The sequence below is a fragment of the Piliocolobus tephrosceles genome, chromosome X (assembly GCF_002776525.5).
Source record: "Piliocolobus tephrosceles isolate RC106 chromosome X, ASM277652v3, whole genome shotgun sequence".
Taxonomy (NCBI): domain Eukaryota; kingdom Metazoa; phylum Chordata; class Mammalia; order Primates; family Cercopithecidae; genus Piliocolobus; species Piliocolobus tephrosceles.
The window spans coordinates 74,829,103-74,849,577 of NC_045455.1; the positions used below are offsets into that span (position 1 = coordinate 74,829,103).

The 20,475-nt window shown below is 36.8% G+C and overlaps 1 protein-coding gene across 2 annotated transcripts in view; it reads left to right on the top strand.

Moving 5' to 3' along the window:
• Positions 1-20,475, top strand: part of VWA8 (von Willebrand factor A domain containing 8) — a 390,434-nt gene that overhangs the window by 71,612 nt on the left and 298,347 nt on the right. For both annotated transcript variants that reach the window (XM_023208911.1, XM_023208909.2), the window contains exons 9-12: positions 1,190-1,294; positions 11,017-11,148; positions 13,484-13,618; positions 13,709-13,786. In XM_023208911.1, coding sequence (XP_023064679.1) covers positions 1,190-1,294; positions 11,017-11,148; positions 13,484-13,618; positions 13,709-13,786 — 450 coding nt within the window. The remainder of the gene's footprint in view (positions 1-1,189; positions 1,295-11,016; positions 11,149-13,483; positions 13,619-13,708; positions 13,787-20,475) is intronic.

Genomic DNA, 20,475 nt, shown 5'->3' on the forward strand with positions numbered 1-20,475 from the left:
TTTCTGGACCATTGGAAGTAAATTGCAGTCAGTACTCTTAAATACTTTAGTATTAGTTCGTTCTCCCGCTGCTATGAAGAAATACCTGAGACTGGGTAATTTATAAAGGAAAGAGGTTTTACTGACTCACAGTTCCACAAGGCTGTGGTGGCCTCAGGATACTTACAGTCACGGTGGAAGGGGAAGCAAACACGTCCTTCTTCACATGGTGGCAGGAGAGAAAAGTGCCGAGTGAGGGAGAGGAAAAGCCTTTTATAAAGCCATCAGATCTCATGAGAACTCACTATCATGAGAACAGCATGGAGGTTAACTGCCCCCATGATTCATTTATCTCCCACTGGTCCTATGGGAGCTACAATTCAGGATGAGATTTGGGTGGACACAACCAAACCATATCAGTATGCAACTTCTAAGAATTAGGACATTCTTCTACGTAACCAGAACAACATTATCACACTTCATATCATGTTAACAGTAATCCATAGTATCATCTAATAGATAGTTCATATTGAAATTTCACTAATCGTTCTTATCAATAGACTCTTTTAAAGTGAGGTGAACAGGGTGCTGACGAGTCGATGGATGCAGCACACCAATATGGCACAAGTATACATATGTAACAAACCTGCACGTTATGCACATGTACCCTAGAACTTAAATAAATAAAAAAAAATAAAGTGAGGTGAACAGAATTGACAGTGCAAATAATGTGAGGAAGGACTTGAGGATAATGAATACTTTCTAATTTTGTAGTTATAACTGTGAAGCTAAGTGAATGTGGGTGAGATTAATCTAGGAATAAAAGCGGATCAGGTACTTTGGGATGAATAAGGTAGAGACGTGTATTCTGTTTCAAATGGGGGTCTATGGGATATTCATATAGTCATATGTAATGAACAATTGAGGGCTCAGGTTTAGAGCTCAAGAAAGAAGTCAGGACCAGACATAGAAGTGTGGGAGCCATCAATACATAGAAGATAGATGAAAGATGGAAATGAGCAAGCTTACCCAGGGAAGGGGCAAGGAATGAGAAGAGAAAATAATGAATATTTGCTTTTGTAGACTGATAGAAAATACCAGACACCTATTGGTTACTTTTATAAGTCAATTTTAATGTATGTACATTTCAGATGTTTTCTGTGATTATTTTGAATTTTGCTCATTCCTATATATTTTTGCTCCTACATAGGATTCCTTTCCTATGATGCCAATCAAACATGCAATCCAGTGGCTTTATCCGTATAGTATTTTACTAGGTCACGAAGGGAAGATGGCTGTAGAAGGTGTTTTAAAGGTGAGTATCTGCTTCCATTTCTTTCCTTTCTTTTCCCATTTTCCCTTCTCTTGCCTTTTCCCATCTTCCCCTTACTCCTTTCCCCACCTTTCCTATTTTTCTCTCCCCATCCTTATTTCTTCCCTTTCTCTTCCCCTCCATTCTTTACTAGGCATGGAGGCATCGGCATTCCAACAAGAAGACAGCTGTGATAAATAGGGCAGCAAACACAGAGTGGGTGATGTGGTTGGGAAATTTGTTGTGTTGAGCAAAGAAGTAAATAGATTGAGCAAATGAATGAATATATTGAGGATAATAAGAGCTATGCTTCTCACTGTTGGATAAGGGATTTATAACTATGGAAAAGGGGAAGGCAAGAAAAAACTCTTAAGGTATTGGATTGGAATTGGTGTTATTATGAATCATGGGTTTTTTAAAACAATATATATGAACACATAGTTACAGATAGAGATAGTATGTGTGTATGTATAAATACACATATTGTCTAGCTGTCTCCTGAGAGAGCCTAAAAACTATGATGTTCTAGTAGCAGTGATCACACCAAATACCTGGACATTGGTTTCTAAATACCATGCTCTCTCAAAGGATCAGGTTAGGGAATGTAGAAGATGAGCCTGGACCATCTTTTTGTGCCAGAGAGTAAGGAGATATTCAACAAGTGATGTTGATATGTCAAAATGATGGAGTTCCCAGGTTGAAGTGGCTGAAATCTGGGACAATTTGAGCATAAAAATAAATGATGATGGTAATTGGTTTTAACCTGTTGCATAAAATAGGAATCCATGAGTCCATACTGATATAAATGAACAAAAAATATGGAGATGGGCATTCTCTTTTAAAGTGTAAAATGCCTACTTGTGAATCTAGGAGGAATTACATAAATAGAAAAAACACCATTTGGCAACCATCAGAGTGGCAGTTAATTTAGACAGGAGTCATCAAAGGGTGTTAAAGCTGGCAGGTGGAGCTTCTATGAGGCACAGGGTATTGGCATAATCTCTGAATATCTCCCTCCAAAAGACTCAGTTGACTACCAAACCAAGAAAGTGGTATTTTTACAGTAAACTTCAACTTGACCAGGTGGGACAAATTGACCTTGTATGCCTCCCAAATTCCCCATTTCTGGGGAATTTTTGCTGAGAGTTCGTGATGTATGTTTGGCTATGAGGAAATATTGTAGAGTTCTAGATTGAGGGCCATTATATAGAACATAGGCCTCTATTCTTTAAAACTGTTCAGACATGAAAGACAGGGAAAAACATAGAAATGTTTCAGGCTAAAGGAGACTGAAGAGATTGGATTGCTAAATGCATCATTTGTTCCTGAATTAAATCCCGGACCATTAGAAACAAGTGACAATATTGGCACTGTTCGTGAAACTTGAATAGGGTCTGTGGATTGGATAATAGTGTTATATTAAGTGGATTTCCTCATTTGGAGGCTTATGTGGCAATTACACCGGCCACAGTTGTTGTTTTCAGGAAATATCAACTGAAGTGTTTAGGGGTATGAGGACATCATATCGGCAGCTTGTTCTCAAATTGTTCACATAAAGATCACTGATAAAGTAGGCAGGGGGAGTAGGAGGGAGAGGGAGATGTGCTTAAAAAATGTTAACCATTGAGGAAACTGGTTGAAGGTTATCAACTTGAAAAGCGAGCATTTTATATAAAACTATGGAATTTGCTATAGAGCTTTCATTTAAACTAATGAAGGCCTCAGTTTTTGTCATAAGTGGTTTATAGTATGTGGGGCATGGTTTTCTTTCAAAATACATGTGGCATAATTTCCTCTTTGTATCGTTAACAGTGGTGTTTTCCAAAAGGCCAATCATACTCTAAAATGTCTTATAACTGTATTTTTAAAGTGTTGACCCTTGGTAGAGACTTACTGGCTCACCAAAGTTAACTCCTCCTTATGAAAGATGGTTTCTGCTTTTCTTACATGGTTTGGCTCGAGGTGCAGATTTCTAAGAAATAGAATGTGACCACTAAGCTGTGTGGCTTTCTATATAGAAGGTTCAGTTTCTGGAGGCCAGGATTTGACAACTTGAAGCATATGGAATGGTATTTCTCTCTCCCTTATCCTCAAATCTACGCAGAATCTTTGGGATACAGAACATCCTCTGTGTATGTATTAATAATGAGAGGACCTTAGAAGAGTGAAACATTGGATTCTAATTACATAAGTGGGATCTTTTTCAGAACAGTTAGCCAAAGAACCCAAAGAAACAGTATTTTCATTGACTGGTTATGTCAGTAATAATAATAAGATTATTATACAGCTGTTCCTAATAGATAATGAGAAGAGGGGTATAGTTAGAGACAGAATCTAAAAGAGAAGCAAAAAGAAGCAAGGGGAAAATGATGGTTAATAAAGAGACAAAGGAGGGAAGAGACAGCAGAGAATGGAAGCAGTGAAATAACCAATGATGAAAGAGAAGAAAGGTAGGGGTGTGTGTGTGTCTGTGTGTGTGTAGGAGAGAGAGAGAGAGAAAGGGAAAGTAGGAGAAGGAGGAGGAGGAACAGCAGCAGAAAGAGGAGGAGGGTGGATATTAAGAACCATTTGGAAATAGGGAGATTAATTCATAGGCTCAAGGAGTCAGGAAATTCCCCTGACAATATAGTTCATTGCAAGGCTTATTCCGGGTGCTGGGGGAAAAAACTGGAACTTACCTTTGATCTAATCAACCTCTAAGCTAAATTGGCCGTTGGTCATTGAAGTAGAGTACCTAGTGTTTAAGATCAAAGGCCGTGACTCCAGATGAACTTTAATGCCCCTCAGCCCAATGTGCAGTGCCTTGGAAACAAGGGCACATCCTCAGGGAGGAAGAAACTCATAAGAAGTTCTGATAAAATGAAGTTTTTTTGTGAAAAAACTGAGAGAAGATATTCAGTGTCTAAAAAAGTCAGTTACGAACAAAGGTCTTTACCAAGAAACCACTTTGATGTGTTTTTTGGTCTGTAATTTCAAAACTAGTCATACAAATTTATTATAAAGTTATAGCATATCTTTAAAGAGTTGAATTTTCTTAAGAAAGTAGCTAGTGTTGCTTCATTTTTTGGTCTTTTAACCATAATTAAGGGGAATGTAGAAAAATGATTGAGTTTATATTGGAACAGAAATGATTTCAAATTTGAATGTGAGTGTTTTGAAAAGGAAAAAGGGATTGGTAGTAATTAGATAAGAGGAGAAAGAGTATGGCTGCCTTCTCACCTTAATTATGTGAAGAGCTAGTTAATGGACATTTGTAACTCAGTAAACTGTCAAGTGGGAGGGCTTAAGTTCATTTGTCTGATCTTAATGAAGTACTTTCTTTTTGTAAGATCATTACACAATGATATATACAACCAGATTAGCATCTTAAATAGCTTTTCTTAAGAGTGGAAGAGTCAAAAAAAAAAAAAAAAAGGAGTGGAAGAGTCTATTTATTGATATAATTCTTTGTGATCTGTTCTGGGAAGTCTGTGTGGCCTGTTATTGTAAGTTTCTGCATTTACCTCAAAGCATTATTTTAAGCAAATATTTATAGATGGGTGAAATATTACATGTGCTCAAATAGTTTTGAATTAGAAGAGGTAAAAATTAATAAAATATTGTTAAATTTGGAAAAAATGTTTGCATAAGAAATAGAAGTATGTATTATAATGGTAAATTAAGAAGGTATGTATATATACACATTAACTTTTCCTTGATAAATGATAATTACTTTTTATCCTAGATTATAGAAATTAATGTGTAGTTGCATTCGAATTAGATATCTATTTGAATTTTAGTGTAATTACTTAATTAGACTGTATTTTCAAGGAAAAATTGTTAGTCACTGAAAATTCAATCAGATAGAATTCTCAACACCTTTCTTTTTTCTGAACAAGCTATAAAAGTGGCTGGAATGAGTTTCATTCCTCAGATGGTGTTCATCATGCTCTAAAATCATGTTTCTGTAGTCATGAAATAATTTTAGCTTTCAGTTAAGGATGTCTTAAAGAAAACCCTCTTATTCTGAATCTGCTATACTTTGAGAATAGTATGCTTTCTTACAGTTTAGTAACAAATACATCCGGGGTTCTAGTAATGTATATTGGCTCTTGGTCTCTACTTAATTAAGACTGCATCATAACAGTGGTTAAATTGGTAAGTTCCCTTGGTGATTTAGAAAAGGATATACTACCACTTATCCATTGATGATGTAATCTGAGCCATAGTTTTTTTCTAAGAAACTTGGATCTTACATTTAGTATTTTTATTTAGTTCAACAAATGCTCATTGAGCATTCATTTTTTGGCAAATTATGTGCGTATAGAAATCTAGTGATACAGAAATGGATACAATCTGATTTCAGCTCCTGAGGAAGTTACAATATTAATGTCTGAGGAGCATCAGATATTTCAATAAATAACTATTTTAATATGGTGGTTTTTTTGTTTGTTTTTTTTAAGCAGTGTAGCATAATGATGACTAGCTCTGGACAAAGCAGTAATGACCTGACATAGGCCAGTGAAATAGGAATTAAGCGAATATGAGAAACGTTTCAGAGGAAGGATGATACATATTACTAACTGATGAAATATGAGGTGGGTTAACGGAGCTATGAGAGAAAGTGAGAAATCAAAAATGTCCATAAATCCTACCTTGGACATGTGAGTAGAGTTGCTGTTAATTAATATGATAAAGTGGGAGAAGGAACATGTTTGTGGTGGGAGCTAAATAATTCCATATACTAGAACCCTTTTGAATTTGGGGTTTTTCTGGTGGTTTTATCTAGCAGACTTGAAAATATGGACCTGGTTCTAGAGGTGTTTTGATATTAAAGATAAATACTTGGAACCCATTGATGTGTGGGTGTTAGTTGAATTCATGGGGATGGATGTAACAACTTAAGGAGTGCAAGTATACTGAGAGGAAAAATCTGTCTGCAGATTGAACATTTCAGGATTGGATCAGTAGGGAAAGAACCTTCAGATTGGGCAGAGGAAGAGTGGTTAGAGATAGAAGCAGAATGGCAGAGAGTATTCTTAGGGAGCATTGGGAGCAACTGTTTCAAAAAGAAAGTAATAGCAACAGTTTCAAATGCTGCAAAGATGCCTTGTTGAATGAAGACTTAACATTCACTCAAAAAAGATTATTCATTCCGTCCATCCTTCCATCAAATCAATTAGCCAGGCACTATTGTGCTGGAGATGTATGCAACACGGAAGTTTCTACCTTCATGGAGCTTATTTTTCTGTGAAGAGCGACTATCATTCAAGTAAGTAAGTAAGTATATAATATGTCAGTTGAGGAATGGATGCTATCACTGAGAAGATGACATTTCAATAAAGATCTGAAGGAGAGAAGTCCTGTGGGTAAAAAGCATTTCAGACAGAAGGGATAACCAGTATAAAAATGCTGAGGCAGGAGCACACCTGGGAACTGTAGGAACAGTGAAGGACAGTGTATTGGGGCAGAGTGAGTGAAGGAGAGGTGATTAGGAGAGAAATCAGAAGGTAAATAAAGTCAGATTATGTAGGGCTCTGTAATCCATGGAAAGGACTTCTGCTTTCAGTCTGAGTGAAGTGGAACACCATTTGAGGGTTTTGAGGAATGTGTTATATGAGTGATCATTTTAACAGGTTGGTTGCTGAGTAGTGAATAGACTGTGGAGGGTGTGAATGAAAACAGGGAATAAAACAGTTGGTAGACTGTTGTAGTAATCCAGTTGAGACAGTATTGTACCTTTGACCAGCTGTAATGTTGGTAAGAAGTAGTTGGATTTGGGTTATGTTTTGAAGGTAGAATCATTATGATTTGCTGAAGGGTTGGATGTAGGGTTGATACAGAGTTAAGGATAATTTTAAGCTTTTGGACTGAGAAACGTGAATGATGAAGTTGGAGATAGAGAATATGGAGGTGGAGGGAATATCAGACCAGAGTATTGGACATATTTGATTTAACATGCCTATTAGCCAAATGGAAATGTCAAATAGGCAGTTGCATATGTAAGTCAAGATTTCAGGAGAGGGATCTGGATCAGAGAGAGAAAATTGGGGTCATGATGGTTTGTAAAGTCATGCAAGTGATGAGCTTATTTAAAAAGTGAATGTAGATAGAAAACAAAAAGTTCCACTCCTGAAGTACCTTACTGTGTACTGGTCAAGAAGATGAAGAAGAACCTGCAAAAAAGACAGAGAAGGAAACAGCAAAATAGGAAGAAAACTAATTTATTTAGTTTGGTAAAGAGGATATCATCGATGAACTCACCAAGATCAGTGTTAGTAGAGTGATGGGAACGTAAGCCAAAAATCAAGGGGCTTACATTTTAAATTGGAGGTGAAACTGAACCAGTGATTATATATTCATATGTATCAACCAAGTTTGATGGTGAACAAAAGCCAAAAAATGATAGATCACTTAAGGATGAGGTGACTGTTTCTTGAAATGGGGGAGGCAAACATTTTTATAGGCAGAAGGGACAAAAAATGTGGAGTACATGAAAAATGTGGCCTAGCTAAGGTGGAAAAGGACATTTTCAGAGCACCCTTGTGTGTTGGTTTGAAATGATGGAAGAACATGTTTTCCACTCAGGAACTGGAATGATGGAGCTGCCATAATCTGATGTAGAAAGACTTCTAGGGGCTTCTGTCTACTCATAGTTAAAGCAGAAGTCCTTTCTACTGAAACAGTGGGTACAATAACAAGAATTGATTAAAACATCAATGATTTTGAGGATGAAGGAAAAATAATTTTGTTTGTTCATTTAACAAGCCGTTATTGACCATTGACTATGTCCCATGTGTGATTCTAGGTTCTGGAAATTTAGAGTGAGCCAAATAGATACTTTTAATATTGCCCTAATGGGGCTTGTGTTCTAGTAAAGTATGGAGGAGTATGTGTCTGAAAGCTCTGTTCTGAGTGGAGGAGGCAGCTAGATTGCCTCGTGACAGGGTGATAAATGGGCTCAGATTGACTTCTGAGGAGAGTAGCAATGGTTTGTATTTGTTGCTGAGGGGCTATGAGAGAAGAACCCGGGAGAGACTGTGGCCACATATTTGTTCAGGCAATATGGTTTGCAGAATTTCACTTTCAGTGCTTAACAATCTAGAAAAAGGTATGAAGAAAGTAGATGGCCTGATGGGACAGGATTGGGAATTGTAAGGATGAATATGGAAGCCCGACAGACCAGTATCCAATGTGATTTATATTTCATTTTATTTAATTATAATTCACAGTTTAAATAACCTAATTTTAAAGAAAGTGTATTAGAAAATGTTAGTACTGTTTAATTGAAATTCAAGAATTCATAGGAAATACTCATAAAGTGGTAAGTTAACAAACTCTTATTTTCTACCTCTTGCTAGGAAGTAACCTGAAATAATTATATGTCTATTGTCCTTCTGACCACCTGTGATGTTGATAAGAAGTAGTTGGATTTGAAGGTAGAATCATTATGATTCGCTGAAAGGTTGGATGCAGGGTTGAGACAGAGTTAAGGGTGATGATTTCAAGCTTTTGGACTGAGAAACTTAAATGATGAAGTTGGAGATAGAGAATATGGGGGTACCTTTCTGATTAATACCTTTCTGATTAACGATCCTCTAAATTTTCTATGCCAGAAAATGATAATTCACCTTGCAATTTGAAGTTTTTACTATCTTAGTGTATTCTGGCCTACTATTTTTACTTTACTGAAATATTTTAGCTTGAATTATTTATGAGGACATAACCAGTATAGCAAGTGGCTCAGGACATTAGTGTTTATTTCTGGAATATGAGTCCTCTGACATCAATCCTGTATCAAATTAGATTGACACTACTCTAGCTGTGGTAAAAACATACATTTAAGCTCATTTATTTGTTTTCCTAGAATTTAATGAATCTTTGTTCTACATTTTTTTTTCCTTTTTTTTTTTTTAGAGACAGAGTCTCGCTCTGTCACCAAGCAGAGTACAGTGGCACGTCTTGGCTCACTGCAACCTCCTCTTCCCGTGTTCAAGCAATTCTCCTGACCCAGTCTCCTGAGTAGCTGGGACTACAGGTGTGCACCACCACGCCTGGCTAATTTTTGTATTTTTAGTAGAGACGGGGTTTCACCATGTTGGCTAGGCTGGTCTTGAACTCCTGACCTCAGGTGATCCACCCATCTCTGCCTCCCAAAGTGCTGAGATTACAGGCATGAGCCTTTGTGCCCAGCCGTTTGTTCTACATTCTAATGATTTTAATTACTTGAGTAGGTCTTGCTCCTTTCCTATTGAGTCCTCCTTAAAATACAGTGAAACTTTTTTTTTTCCCATGAAATTAAGGTGTCAATAATTGTTATTTGTCTACAACATGGAAGCAATTCTTGTCAAATTATGTGATACTGTGGGGATTTGCATATATAAATTGTATGAAATGTAGAACTTTTTAATGGTAGTACAAATATAGAGTTTTTTTTTTTTTAGGTTTGGGGAAAGGAGTTAGTGATTGTCTTGAGTACTTATGACATCAAAATGAACACTTGAACTGGGCTGTTATGTTTAGAATGTTGAGGTTAAACATGATTTCCTTCCTCCCAAATCTATTTTCTGGAGTTCTTTCATTCTGCTGAATACATGGTGATCTGTTCTTTCACTGAGTTTCAACTCTTTCACTATAGTAATAACGTTCCAAAACTAGTGTAGGATTTTGGGGGTTAATTTCTGCCTATTTAATAGTAAAAATAAATTCAGTTTTTTATATTGAGCATGCTGTTATAAGTAGGGCATCGAACTTAATTTTCTATTTATTTTCATCTTTCACATATTTATCTGTATTCTTTCTGTGCAGTTTTGATATAACTAGCTGGAATGAAGTGGTGTAGTCAGTGTTAGAACATTGGTAATTGGGCTGTATCAAGAATCAATGGTTCTAGCCTTTTTTTTTTTTTTTTTTTTTTTTTGTTTGAGAAGGAGTTTTTGCTGTGTCGCCCAGGCTGGAGTGCAGTGGCGCAGTCTCAGCTCACTGCAACCTCTGTCTCTGGGTTCAAGGGATTCTCGTGCCTCAGCCTCCCAAGTCGCTGGGACTACAGGTGTGCACCACCATGCCAGGCTAATTTTTGTATTTTTAGTAGACAGGGTTTCACCGTGTTGGCCAGGCTCATCCCGACCTCAGGCGATCCGCTTGCCTTGGCGTCCCAGAGTGCTGCTGGGATTACAGGCATGAGCCACTGTGCCTGGTGGTTCTAGCCTTTTAAATCCAGTTCAACAAATATTGAGACCCCACCATGTAGAAAGCACCGTACCATATGCTGTGGAAAATTGTTGTTATAATTTTAGTTAAGCTGTTCACATAGCTGACAGCAGAATGATGTCCAAGAAGTTCTGTTTTCATGGATTTCAGGTAACACATTAACTTTGATTGATTTAAAGAACAAACCAATATGGGCCTTGTTTTATTTCAGCATGTTTTGAAGGGTCTCATCATCTTTTTCTAGGAAGTTGATTATCAAGAGATGTAAGCTATGAACTTTCACCAGGAATTCAGTGATTCCGTTTCTTGTCATATAGTAAATTTTAGGGACTATTTTTATATCATCTTTAATAATTGTTATAAGTAGAATGGTATTAGTAGAAATAGAAAATAGTTCTCATTAACTTTTTTTAACCTCTACTTTTATATAATAATATAAAATGGATTTCGGTTGTAATTAAGGTGTAATCTTTCAGATAGCCAACGTTAATGCTACAATGAAAAGTAAATTGCATGATTTTCTTGTAATTTTACAGCGCTTTGAACTTCAAGATTCAGGGAGCTCTCTGCTTCCTAAAGAGATTGTAAGAGTAGAGAAGATGACGGAAAACCATGTGTCCCAAGCTTCTGTGACCATCCGGATTGCAGATAAAGAGGTGACCATTAAGGTAATTAATCACAGGTTAATCACAGGTTTATTCTTTCTAAGATATACCTTATTCTGCCTGTTTTTATGACCTAAATTAGGTTTATGATCTCCTTATAAGTCTTTCTTGATAGTACTGCTTCTGTCTGTATCTATATATCTATGTCTCCAGAGTCATGTGTGCTTACAAACTGGAAAAATTCAGGAGAAACAGGGAAAGACTTTCATCAAAAATTCAAAGTTGACCTCTGGGAAAATCAAGTCGTGGGTTGATTATTGACAGCATTTTGTACTATGAGTCCTTGGTAAGAAATAGTGTTTTCAGACATTTGAGCTGCTACAGAGCCCTGTTGTCAAGTAAAATCTTTCTTAGCTATGTGAAACAGTTTAAAAAGGATCTGCTCGGTTGAATGGTTTTCAGAAGAGGGAAATAATATTTGGTCATAGAGCTCCATCTGCATGTATATATGTTATATATATCAACTCCTTCTATATATATCTCTATGTATATGTATACACATATTTTATGGAGTCTTACTATATTGCCCAGGCTTGTTTTGAATTCCTGAGCTCAAACAATACTCCTGCCTTAGCCTCCTGAGTAGCTGGGACTACAGGCATATGCCACTGTGCCCAGCTCATGATAAACTTTTTTGTTTTAATATTTGATATTATTAATATTAATTCATGTTACTGTACTTATTCATTGAACTGAATATTGATTATATCTACCATGAGCTAGGTTCCATATTATGAGTTTACTGTATACTAGTTACTGTATTTGTCTCTTTGCATATATTATGCAATTTAAATCCCCCAAGATCCATTAAGGTAAGTTTTATTATCTCCATTTTGTAGATTAGAAAACTGAGATGTAAAGAGGTTAATTGATTCACCCAGAGACACCAGCTAGGAGATGGCACAGCTGGGATTTCTAGACAGGGAGAGTTGCCCACTATATGTTTTCTTCAGATGAATGGCTCATCTAGCTGATGGTTTAGGATAGAGGCAGATGAGTTAAGACTGCATTGGAATGACTGGGGATATGGAGAAGGAAGTAATACTGGGATTCAGGAGACGGAATAGAGAAAGCTTCAGAGCGAAGGTGAAGCTTGAGCTAAGTGTGCAAGAATAACACAGGATTTTTCCAGTGGCTCAGGAGTGGATAGGACATTTTTGGCAGTTTAAACAATATGTTCAGAAGCATGAGGTATGAAAAAGACTTCATTATTTGCTTCCCTTTGGTTATGGCTTTTTAACCCCATTGCCTCTAGTCTCTTCCAGTTAGCTTTCCGTGTTGATATCAGGATAAATTCTTAAATGCAAATCTGATCCTGTCGCTTCCAAACTTACAATTCTTTGGTTTATGTAGTATATAATATGATCCAACCCAGAGTCCTCAGCAGAGCATGGCTCCTTGGGAACTAATAGGCAGGATAAAAAAAAAGGGGGGGGGGGAAGACAAAAAATAAAAGGAGAAGTAGGTGTAAAAGATGGGAAGAGAGACTCTGTGAACAGATGTCTCTCAGTGGTAAACTAAGATAAACCTGAAAAGGATTTGTGGACTTGACGTTTAGAAATCAGGAGGTCATTGGTGACTTTAGAGATTCCAATGGACTAACATTAATTCTGTGCTTACAACTAGAATTTAGGGAAAAATTTATTCTCCAGTAGTAACATCTTTACTGTAAGTTATAAACAGCATTAAGATGACATGATTTTTATGAATATGTCTGACAGTGTGGGACTTTAATTTTAGAGAAATAATTGATTTGGAAGTTTTGTAATAATGATCATCAGATCTGTTAAATGAAAAAGTAGTTGCTGCTCTATTGAAATATCAAAAACAGTAAAGAACTAAATTGAGCAAGCTATTAGTTGGAGGCTTTTAAGCAGCAGTTACATACTTTAAGTTACGGATATTTTGAGAAAAACATATGCATGTTTTACACACAGATACACACAAATATATATACATATATATATACACTCACACACACACACACACACACATATATATATATATTTTTGTTTTTTGTTTTTTGAGACAGAGTCTCTCTCTGTTGCCCACGCTGGAGTGCAGTGGCGCAATCTCGGCTCACTGCAACGTCTGCTTCCTGGGTTCAAGCGATTCTCCTACCTTAGCCCCCTGAGTAGTTGGGATCACAGGTGCGTGCCACCATGCCCAGCTAATTTTTTTTGTATTTTGGTAGAGATGGGGTTTCACCATATTGGCCAGGCTGGTCTCGAACTGCTGACCTCAAGTGATCCACCTGCCTTGGCCTCCCAAAGTGTTGGGATTACAGGCATGAGCCACCATGCCCGGCCATGTTATATTGACCTCTCTTTAATTATAGGTGCCAGCTGGGACCAGGCCATTAAGTCAACCTTGTGCATCAGACCGTTTCATACAGACTTTGAGCCATAAGCAGCTACAGGCTGAAATGATGCAGTCTCACATGGTTAAGGATATATGTTTAATTGGAGGAAAGGTAAGAATGACAGTCTCACTGCAGACTTTTAGTTTTCTGGCTTTTGGTTATTTTGACTTACCCCTTGAATAATTGTGTTTCCATTTGTAGGGTTGTGGAAAAACAGTGATCACCAAGAACTTTGCTGATACCTTAGGATACAACATAGAACCTATTATGCTCTATCAGGTACAGTGTTCATTTTTAGCTGCACTTGGACTATAAGCGTATATCCTCAGCCCATCAGCAGAATTTATGGATATCTTCTTGTTATGACTTTTTTTTATGTAGGTAAAGAACCAAAATAGTAATCAAATTATTCCAATTAAAGTGCAATTATAATTATTTGGAGCTTTTGAAAGTACATTCTAGGATATCTGATGTGCACAACATATCAGGGGCTGTTTTTCAGAAAGATTTATTTTCCAGAGGCCTGGAAGGGTAGGGGGAAAGGAGGAGTGAAGAGAGGTTGATTAATAGTTATAAAAATACAGGTAGGTGGGAGAAATAAGACCTAGTGTTTGATAAATAAGTAGAATGACTATAGTAGACAATAATCTATTGTATATTTTAAAATAGCTAGTAGTTAATAATTCAAATGTTCCAGCATAAAGAAAAGATAAATGTATGAGGTAATCGACACCTTAATTACCCTAATTTTTTATTTCACATTAGATGAATGTGTCAAAATATCGCATATACTCTGAAAATATGTACATATATTGTGTCAATTAAAAAGTGAGATTCATTTTATATGCATGTCCCCACACAGAATACATTTACCGGTAATTTGGAAATCGAAACAAAATAGGTTTCAGCTGCAGTGGGAGCTAAATATGTATTCACTGAATAGATTATTTTTTAAATAGTGACAAAATATGTATAACATAAAGTTTACTACATTAGCCTTTTTTTTTTTTTCGAGACGGAGTTTTGCCCTTTTGCCCAGGCTGGAGTGCAACGGCACAATCTCGGCTGTCTGCACTCTCTGCCCACCCCGGTTTCAAGCGATTCTCCTGCCTCAGCCTCCTTAGTAGCTGGGATTACAGGCACCCGCCACCATGACTGGTTAATTTTTTTTGTATTTTAGTAGAGACAGGGTTTCACCATGTACAATTCACTGGCAGTAAGTACCTTCACAATGTTGTGTAACCATTACCACTTCCTTTTTCCAGAACTTTTTCATTATCCTAAACAAAAACTCTGTACTCGTTAAACAGTAGCTCTCAGTTTTTCTTTCCCTCTCAGACCCTGGTAAACTCTACTTTCTGTCCCTATAAATTTGCCTTTTCTAGGTACCTCATATAAATGGAATCATAATTTTTATCCTTCTTGTTTAGTTTTTTTTACTTACCATAATGTTTTCAAGGTTTATCTGTGTTGTTGCGTATATCAGAATTTCATCCCTTATTAGGGCAGAGTCATATTCTGTTTTATGTCTATACCATTCTTTGTTTCTCCATTGGTCTGTTGATGGACACTTGGGGTTGTTTCCTTTACACTGTTGTAACTTTTTGGCTATAGTAAGTAATTCTGCTGTGAACAGTGGTGTGCAAGTAGGTATTTGAGTCCCTGCTTTCAGTTTTTTAAGGTATATACCTAGGAATGGAATTATTGGATCATATGATAATTCTGTGTTTAATTTTTTCAGGAGCCAATAAACTATTTTCCATAGCAGCTGCACCATTTTCATTCCCACCAACAATGCACAATGGTTCCAATTATTCTACATTCTCCCTGACACTTTTCTTTCTTTTTTCCTTTTTTTTTTTTTTTCGTAGTCATTATCCTAATGGCTGTGAAGTGGTAATTCACTGTAGTTTTGATTTGCAGCTCTCTAATGACTACTGATGCTAAGCATCGTTTTCATGTACTTACTGGCTATTTGTATATCTTCTTTGGAGAAATACCTATTTGAAACTCTTACCCATGTGTAACTTATTTATTTTTTTTCTCTAGATTTTTATTTCAGATTTGGGGGTACATGTGCAGGTCACAATTTACATGGGTAAATTGTATGTCACTGAGGTTTGGTGTATAAATGATCCCGTCACCCAGGCAGTGACCATAGTATCTGATAGTTTTTCAATGCACAGCCCCCTCTGAAGTAGTCCCTGTTGTCTGTTGTTCCCATCTTTATGTCCATGTGTACTCAATGTTTAGCTCCCACTTATGAGAACATGCAGCTTTGACTTTTTGTTCCTGTGTTAGTTCACATAGGATAATGTCTTCTAGCTACTTCCACGTTGCTGCAAAGGACATGATTTTGTTCCTTTTTATGGCTGCGTGGTTTTCCATGGTGTATCTATGCCACATTTTCTTCATCTAGTCCACCGCTGGTGGGCACTTAGGCTGATTCCATGTCTTTGCTGTTGAGTATAGTGTTTGTATTAGTCAGAGTTCCCTAGAGGGATGGAATAGGATACACACACACACACACACACACACAAATAGGAGAGAGAGAGATATATATAAAAAAGTGGAGCGATATATACACACTAATAATAGATATACACACACACACATATATATAATATATATACATATAATCATATAATCTGTGAATATATATATATATATGAAGAGGAGTTTATTAAGTACTAACTTACACCATTACACGATCCCACAATAGGCTGTCTGCAAGCTTGAGGAGCAAGGAGAGCCAGTCTGAGTCTCAAAACTGAAGAATTTGGACTCCGATGTTTGAGGGCAGGAAGCATCCAGCAAGAAAGATGTAGGCTGGGAGGCTAGACCCGTCTTGCCTTTTCATGTTTTTCTGCCTGCTTTATATTCACTGGCAGCTGATTAGATGGTGCACATCAGATTAAGGGTGGGTCTGCCTTCCCCAGCCCACTGACTCAAATGTTTATCTCCTTTGGTAACACCCTCACAAACACACCCAGGATCAATACTTTGCATCCTTCAATCTAATCAAGTTGACACTCAGTATTAACCATCACAGTGCTGCAATTAACATATGTGTAGAACAATTTATTTTCATTTGAGTGTGTGCTTAGTAAGGGGATTGCTAGGTCAAATGGTCATTCTGTTTTAAGTTCTTTGAGGAGTCTCCAAACTGCTTTCCACAGTGGCTGAACTAATTTACATAGCTGCCAGCATTGGGTGAGTGTTCCCTTTTCTCCACAACCTCGCCAACATCTGTTATTTTTTGACTTTTTAATAATAGCCATTCTGACTGGTGTGAGATGGTATTCCTTGTGATTTTGATTTGCATTTCTCTAATGATAGTGTTGATGAGCCTTTTTAAAATATATTTTGGCTACACGTATGTCTTCTTTTGAGAAATGTCTGTTCTTGCCCTTTGCCAATTTTTTAAATGGGGTTATTTTTTCTTTGTTGAATTGTTCTTTTTGTTATTAGACCCTTGTCATATGCATGTTTGTGAATATTTTCTCCCATTCTGGAGGTTGTCTGCTTACTTTGCTGATAGTTTCTTTTGCTGTACAGAAGCTTTTTAGTTTAATTAGGTCTCACTTGTCAATTTTTGGTTTTGTTGCAAGTTCTTCTGTGGTCTTAGCCATAAATTATTTGCCAAGGCCCATATTCAGAATAGTATGTCAGAATAGGTTTTCTTCTAGGTTTTTATAGTTTTAGGTCTTAGATTTAAGTCTTTAACCTGTTTTGAAGTAATTTTTGTATATGGTGAAAGAATCAGGTCCAGTTTCAATCCTGTGCCTGTGGCTAGCCAGTTATCCCAGCACCATTTATTGAATAGGGAGTCCTCGCCCTGTTGTGTGTTCTTGTTGACTCTGTCAAAGATCTGGTGGTTGTAGCTATGTGGCTTTATTTCTGTGTTCCCCTTCCCATTTCATTGGTCTAGGTATCTGTTTTTGTACCAGTATCATGCTGTTTTGGTTACTGTGGCTTTGTAGTATAGTTTGAAGGCAGGTAGCATGATGCCTCAGGTTTTGTTGTTTTTGCTAAGGATTGCATTGGTGATTCAGGCTGTTTTTTGAATCTATGTGAATTTTAGAATAGTTTTTTCTAATTCTGTGAAAAATGATGTTGGTAGTTTGATAGGAATAGCATTTAATCCGTAAATTGCTTTGGGCAGTATGGCCATTTTAACAATTGAAATTCTCAGGAGCACAGCATGTTTTTTTCACTTGTTTGTTTAATCTCTGATTTCTTTCAGCAGTGTTTTGTAATTCTTGTCGTAGAGAAAAGATCTTTTACTTTCTTGGGTAGCTGCATTCCTAGGTATTTTATTCTTTCTGTGGCTGTTGTAAATGGGATTGTGTTCTTGATTTGGCTTTCAGTTTGGATGTTATTGGTGTATACAAATGCTACTGATTTTTGTACCTTGACTTTGTATCCTGAAACTTTACTGTAGTCACTTAGCACTTTTAGGAGCCTTTTGGTGGAGTCTATAGGGTATTTTAGGCATAAAATCATATAATGTGTGAAGAGAGATAGCTTGACTTCCCCTTTTCCTATTTTTATTTCTTGGTCTTGCCTGATTGCTCTGGCTAGGAGTTCTAGTACTATGTTGAATAGGAATGGTGAGAGTGGACATCCTTGTCTTATTCCAGTTGTTAAAGAGAATGCTTCTAGCATTTTCCTGTTCAGTACAATGTTGGCTGTGGTCCTTACCCATGTTTTAATTGATTTTTTATTTTTTTTAATGGACTTTTTGTTGTTGAGTTGTAGGAGTGTTTTAATGTATTCTGGGTATAGAATTCATTCTCCACATATATGATGTTCTTTTTTTAAGATGGAGTCTCGCACTGTCACCTGGGCTGGAGTGCAATGGCACAGTCTCGGCTCACTGCAACCTCCGCCTCCCAAGTTCATGTGATTCTCCTGCCTCAGCCTCCTGAGTAGCTGGGATTACAATTGCACATCACCACACCTGGCTAATTTTTTGTATTTGTAACAGAGACAGGGTTTCACTGTGGTGGCCAGGCTCGTCTCGAACTCCTGACCTTGTGATCCGCCCCACTTGGCCTCCCAAATTCTGGGATTACAGGCGTGAACCACCCCACCCAGCCATGATTTTCAAACATTTTAATTCATTCTGTGGGTTTTCTTTTTACTATTTTAGTAATAGGATTTTATACATCTTTTGATGTACAAAATGTTTAAATTTTGTTGAAGTCCAATTTATCATTTTTCTTTTGTTACCTGTTGTTGGTGTTATAATTAAGGAATCATCGTAACATCCAATGTCATGAATTTCCCCCTATGTTTTCTTCTAAGAATTTTACAGTTTTAGGTCTTACTTTTAGGTGTCTAATTCTTTCTGAATTAATTTTTGTACATAATGTAAGGTAAGGGTCCAGCTTCAACTTTTGCATGTGAATATCCAGTTTTCCCAGCACCAATGTTGAAAAGATTGTACTTTCCCCATTGGATGGACTTAGTACTCTTAGTAAGAATCATTTGACCATATCTGCAAGGATTTACTTCTGGGCTCTCTATTCTATTCTATTGGCCCATATGTGTGTCCTTATGCAAGTATTATACTGTTTTGATCATGGTCGTTTTATAGTAAATTTTGGAATAAGTAAGTATATGGCTTCCAAATTTGTTTTTCCTTGCCAGGATTATTTTCAGTATTCAGAGTCCCTTGAGATTCCATATGAATTTTAGGATGGATTTTTCTATTTCTTCAGGGAAAAAAAATGCCATTGAGATTTTTATAGAAATTGTATTTAATCTGTAGATCACTTTGAGTAGTACTGTTATCTTAATAAGCATAAATCTTCCAATCCATGAACATGAATGATTTTTCATTTATTTATGTCTTCTTTAATTTCTTTCTGTAATGTTTTATAGTTTTCGATGTACAAGTCTTTTGTCTCTCTACTTGTTTTTGAATAGATTATTTTGGTGGGTTTACGTATATAATATGGTAATAAGAGAAACTTACAGCTAGTGTTCTTACAGAATGAATTTTTCTGTCTTTTTTATTTATTTATTTTATTTATTTTTTTTGAGACGAAGTCTGGCTGTGTCGCCCAGGCTGGAGTGCAGTGGCGCGATCTCGGCTCACTGCAAGCTCCGCCTCCCAGGTTCATGCCATTCTCCCGCCTCAGCCTCCGAGTAGCTAGGACTACAGGCACCCGCCACCACGCCCGGCTAATTTTTTGTATTTTTAATAGAGACGGGGTTTCACCGTGTTAGCCAAGATGGTCTCGATCTCCTGACCTCGTGATCTGCCCACCTCGGCCTCCCAAAGTGCTGGGATTACAGGCTTGAGCCACCGCGCCCAGCCTTGTCTTTTTTAAACAATCTCATCTGAGACATTTTTATCATGCTAATTTAAAAAATTCTATATGTCAGTATTTGCCTGCTTATGATAGCTTATTATAGCAAAAGAGTCTCTATTGTTTGAATGACTTTGGAAGTAAATATGATACTGTCTACGTACATTTTAGGATAACTTTTGTGTTTTTAGTTTGGTTTTTTGGTTCCACTTTTTTATTGTTTCTGACACTAATTATATTTATATTTAAAATGTTCTTTTATTCTGAAAAATGACATTTAAACCAGTTAGTTGTTGTGACCTTAGATCACAGAAAATTTTGCTAGTTGCTCATATTTCAAATGATTCTATCAGGATTCCTTCCCTGCTGCTTTAAGGTATTTTGTGCCTATTGATTGAATTGGCCAGAGTTTGGAAGGAAGTGCAACTATATGTTACCAGTAACTTTTGGGCTACAAGTAGAAGAGTCTACTGTAAATGTATACATGAGAATTCTCCCCGAAATTGACTTTTTTTTCTTTCTTTTGGGTAATTTAATTCATTCAGAGCACCAAGGTACCATTTAGGATTTTGAGTTGCTTGAAAATAGTTTTGGAAGCAAAAGAGAAAATATCCCATCTTCGTATAAAACTGTGGTGGATTTATATCT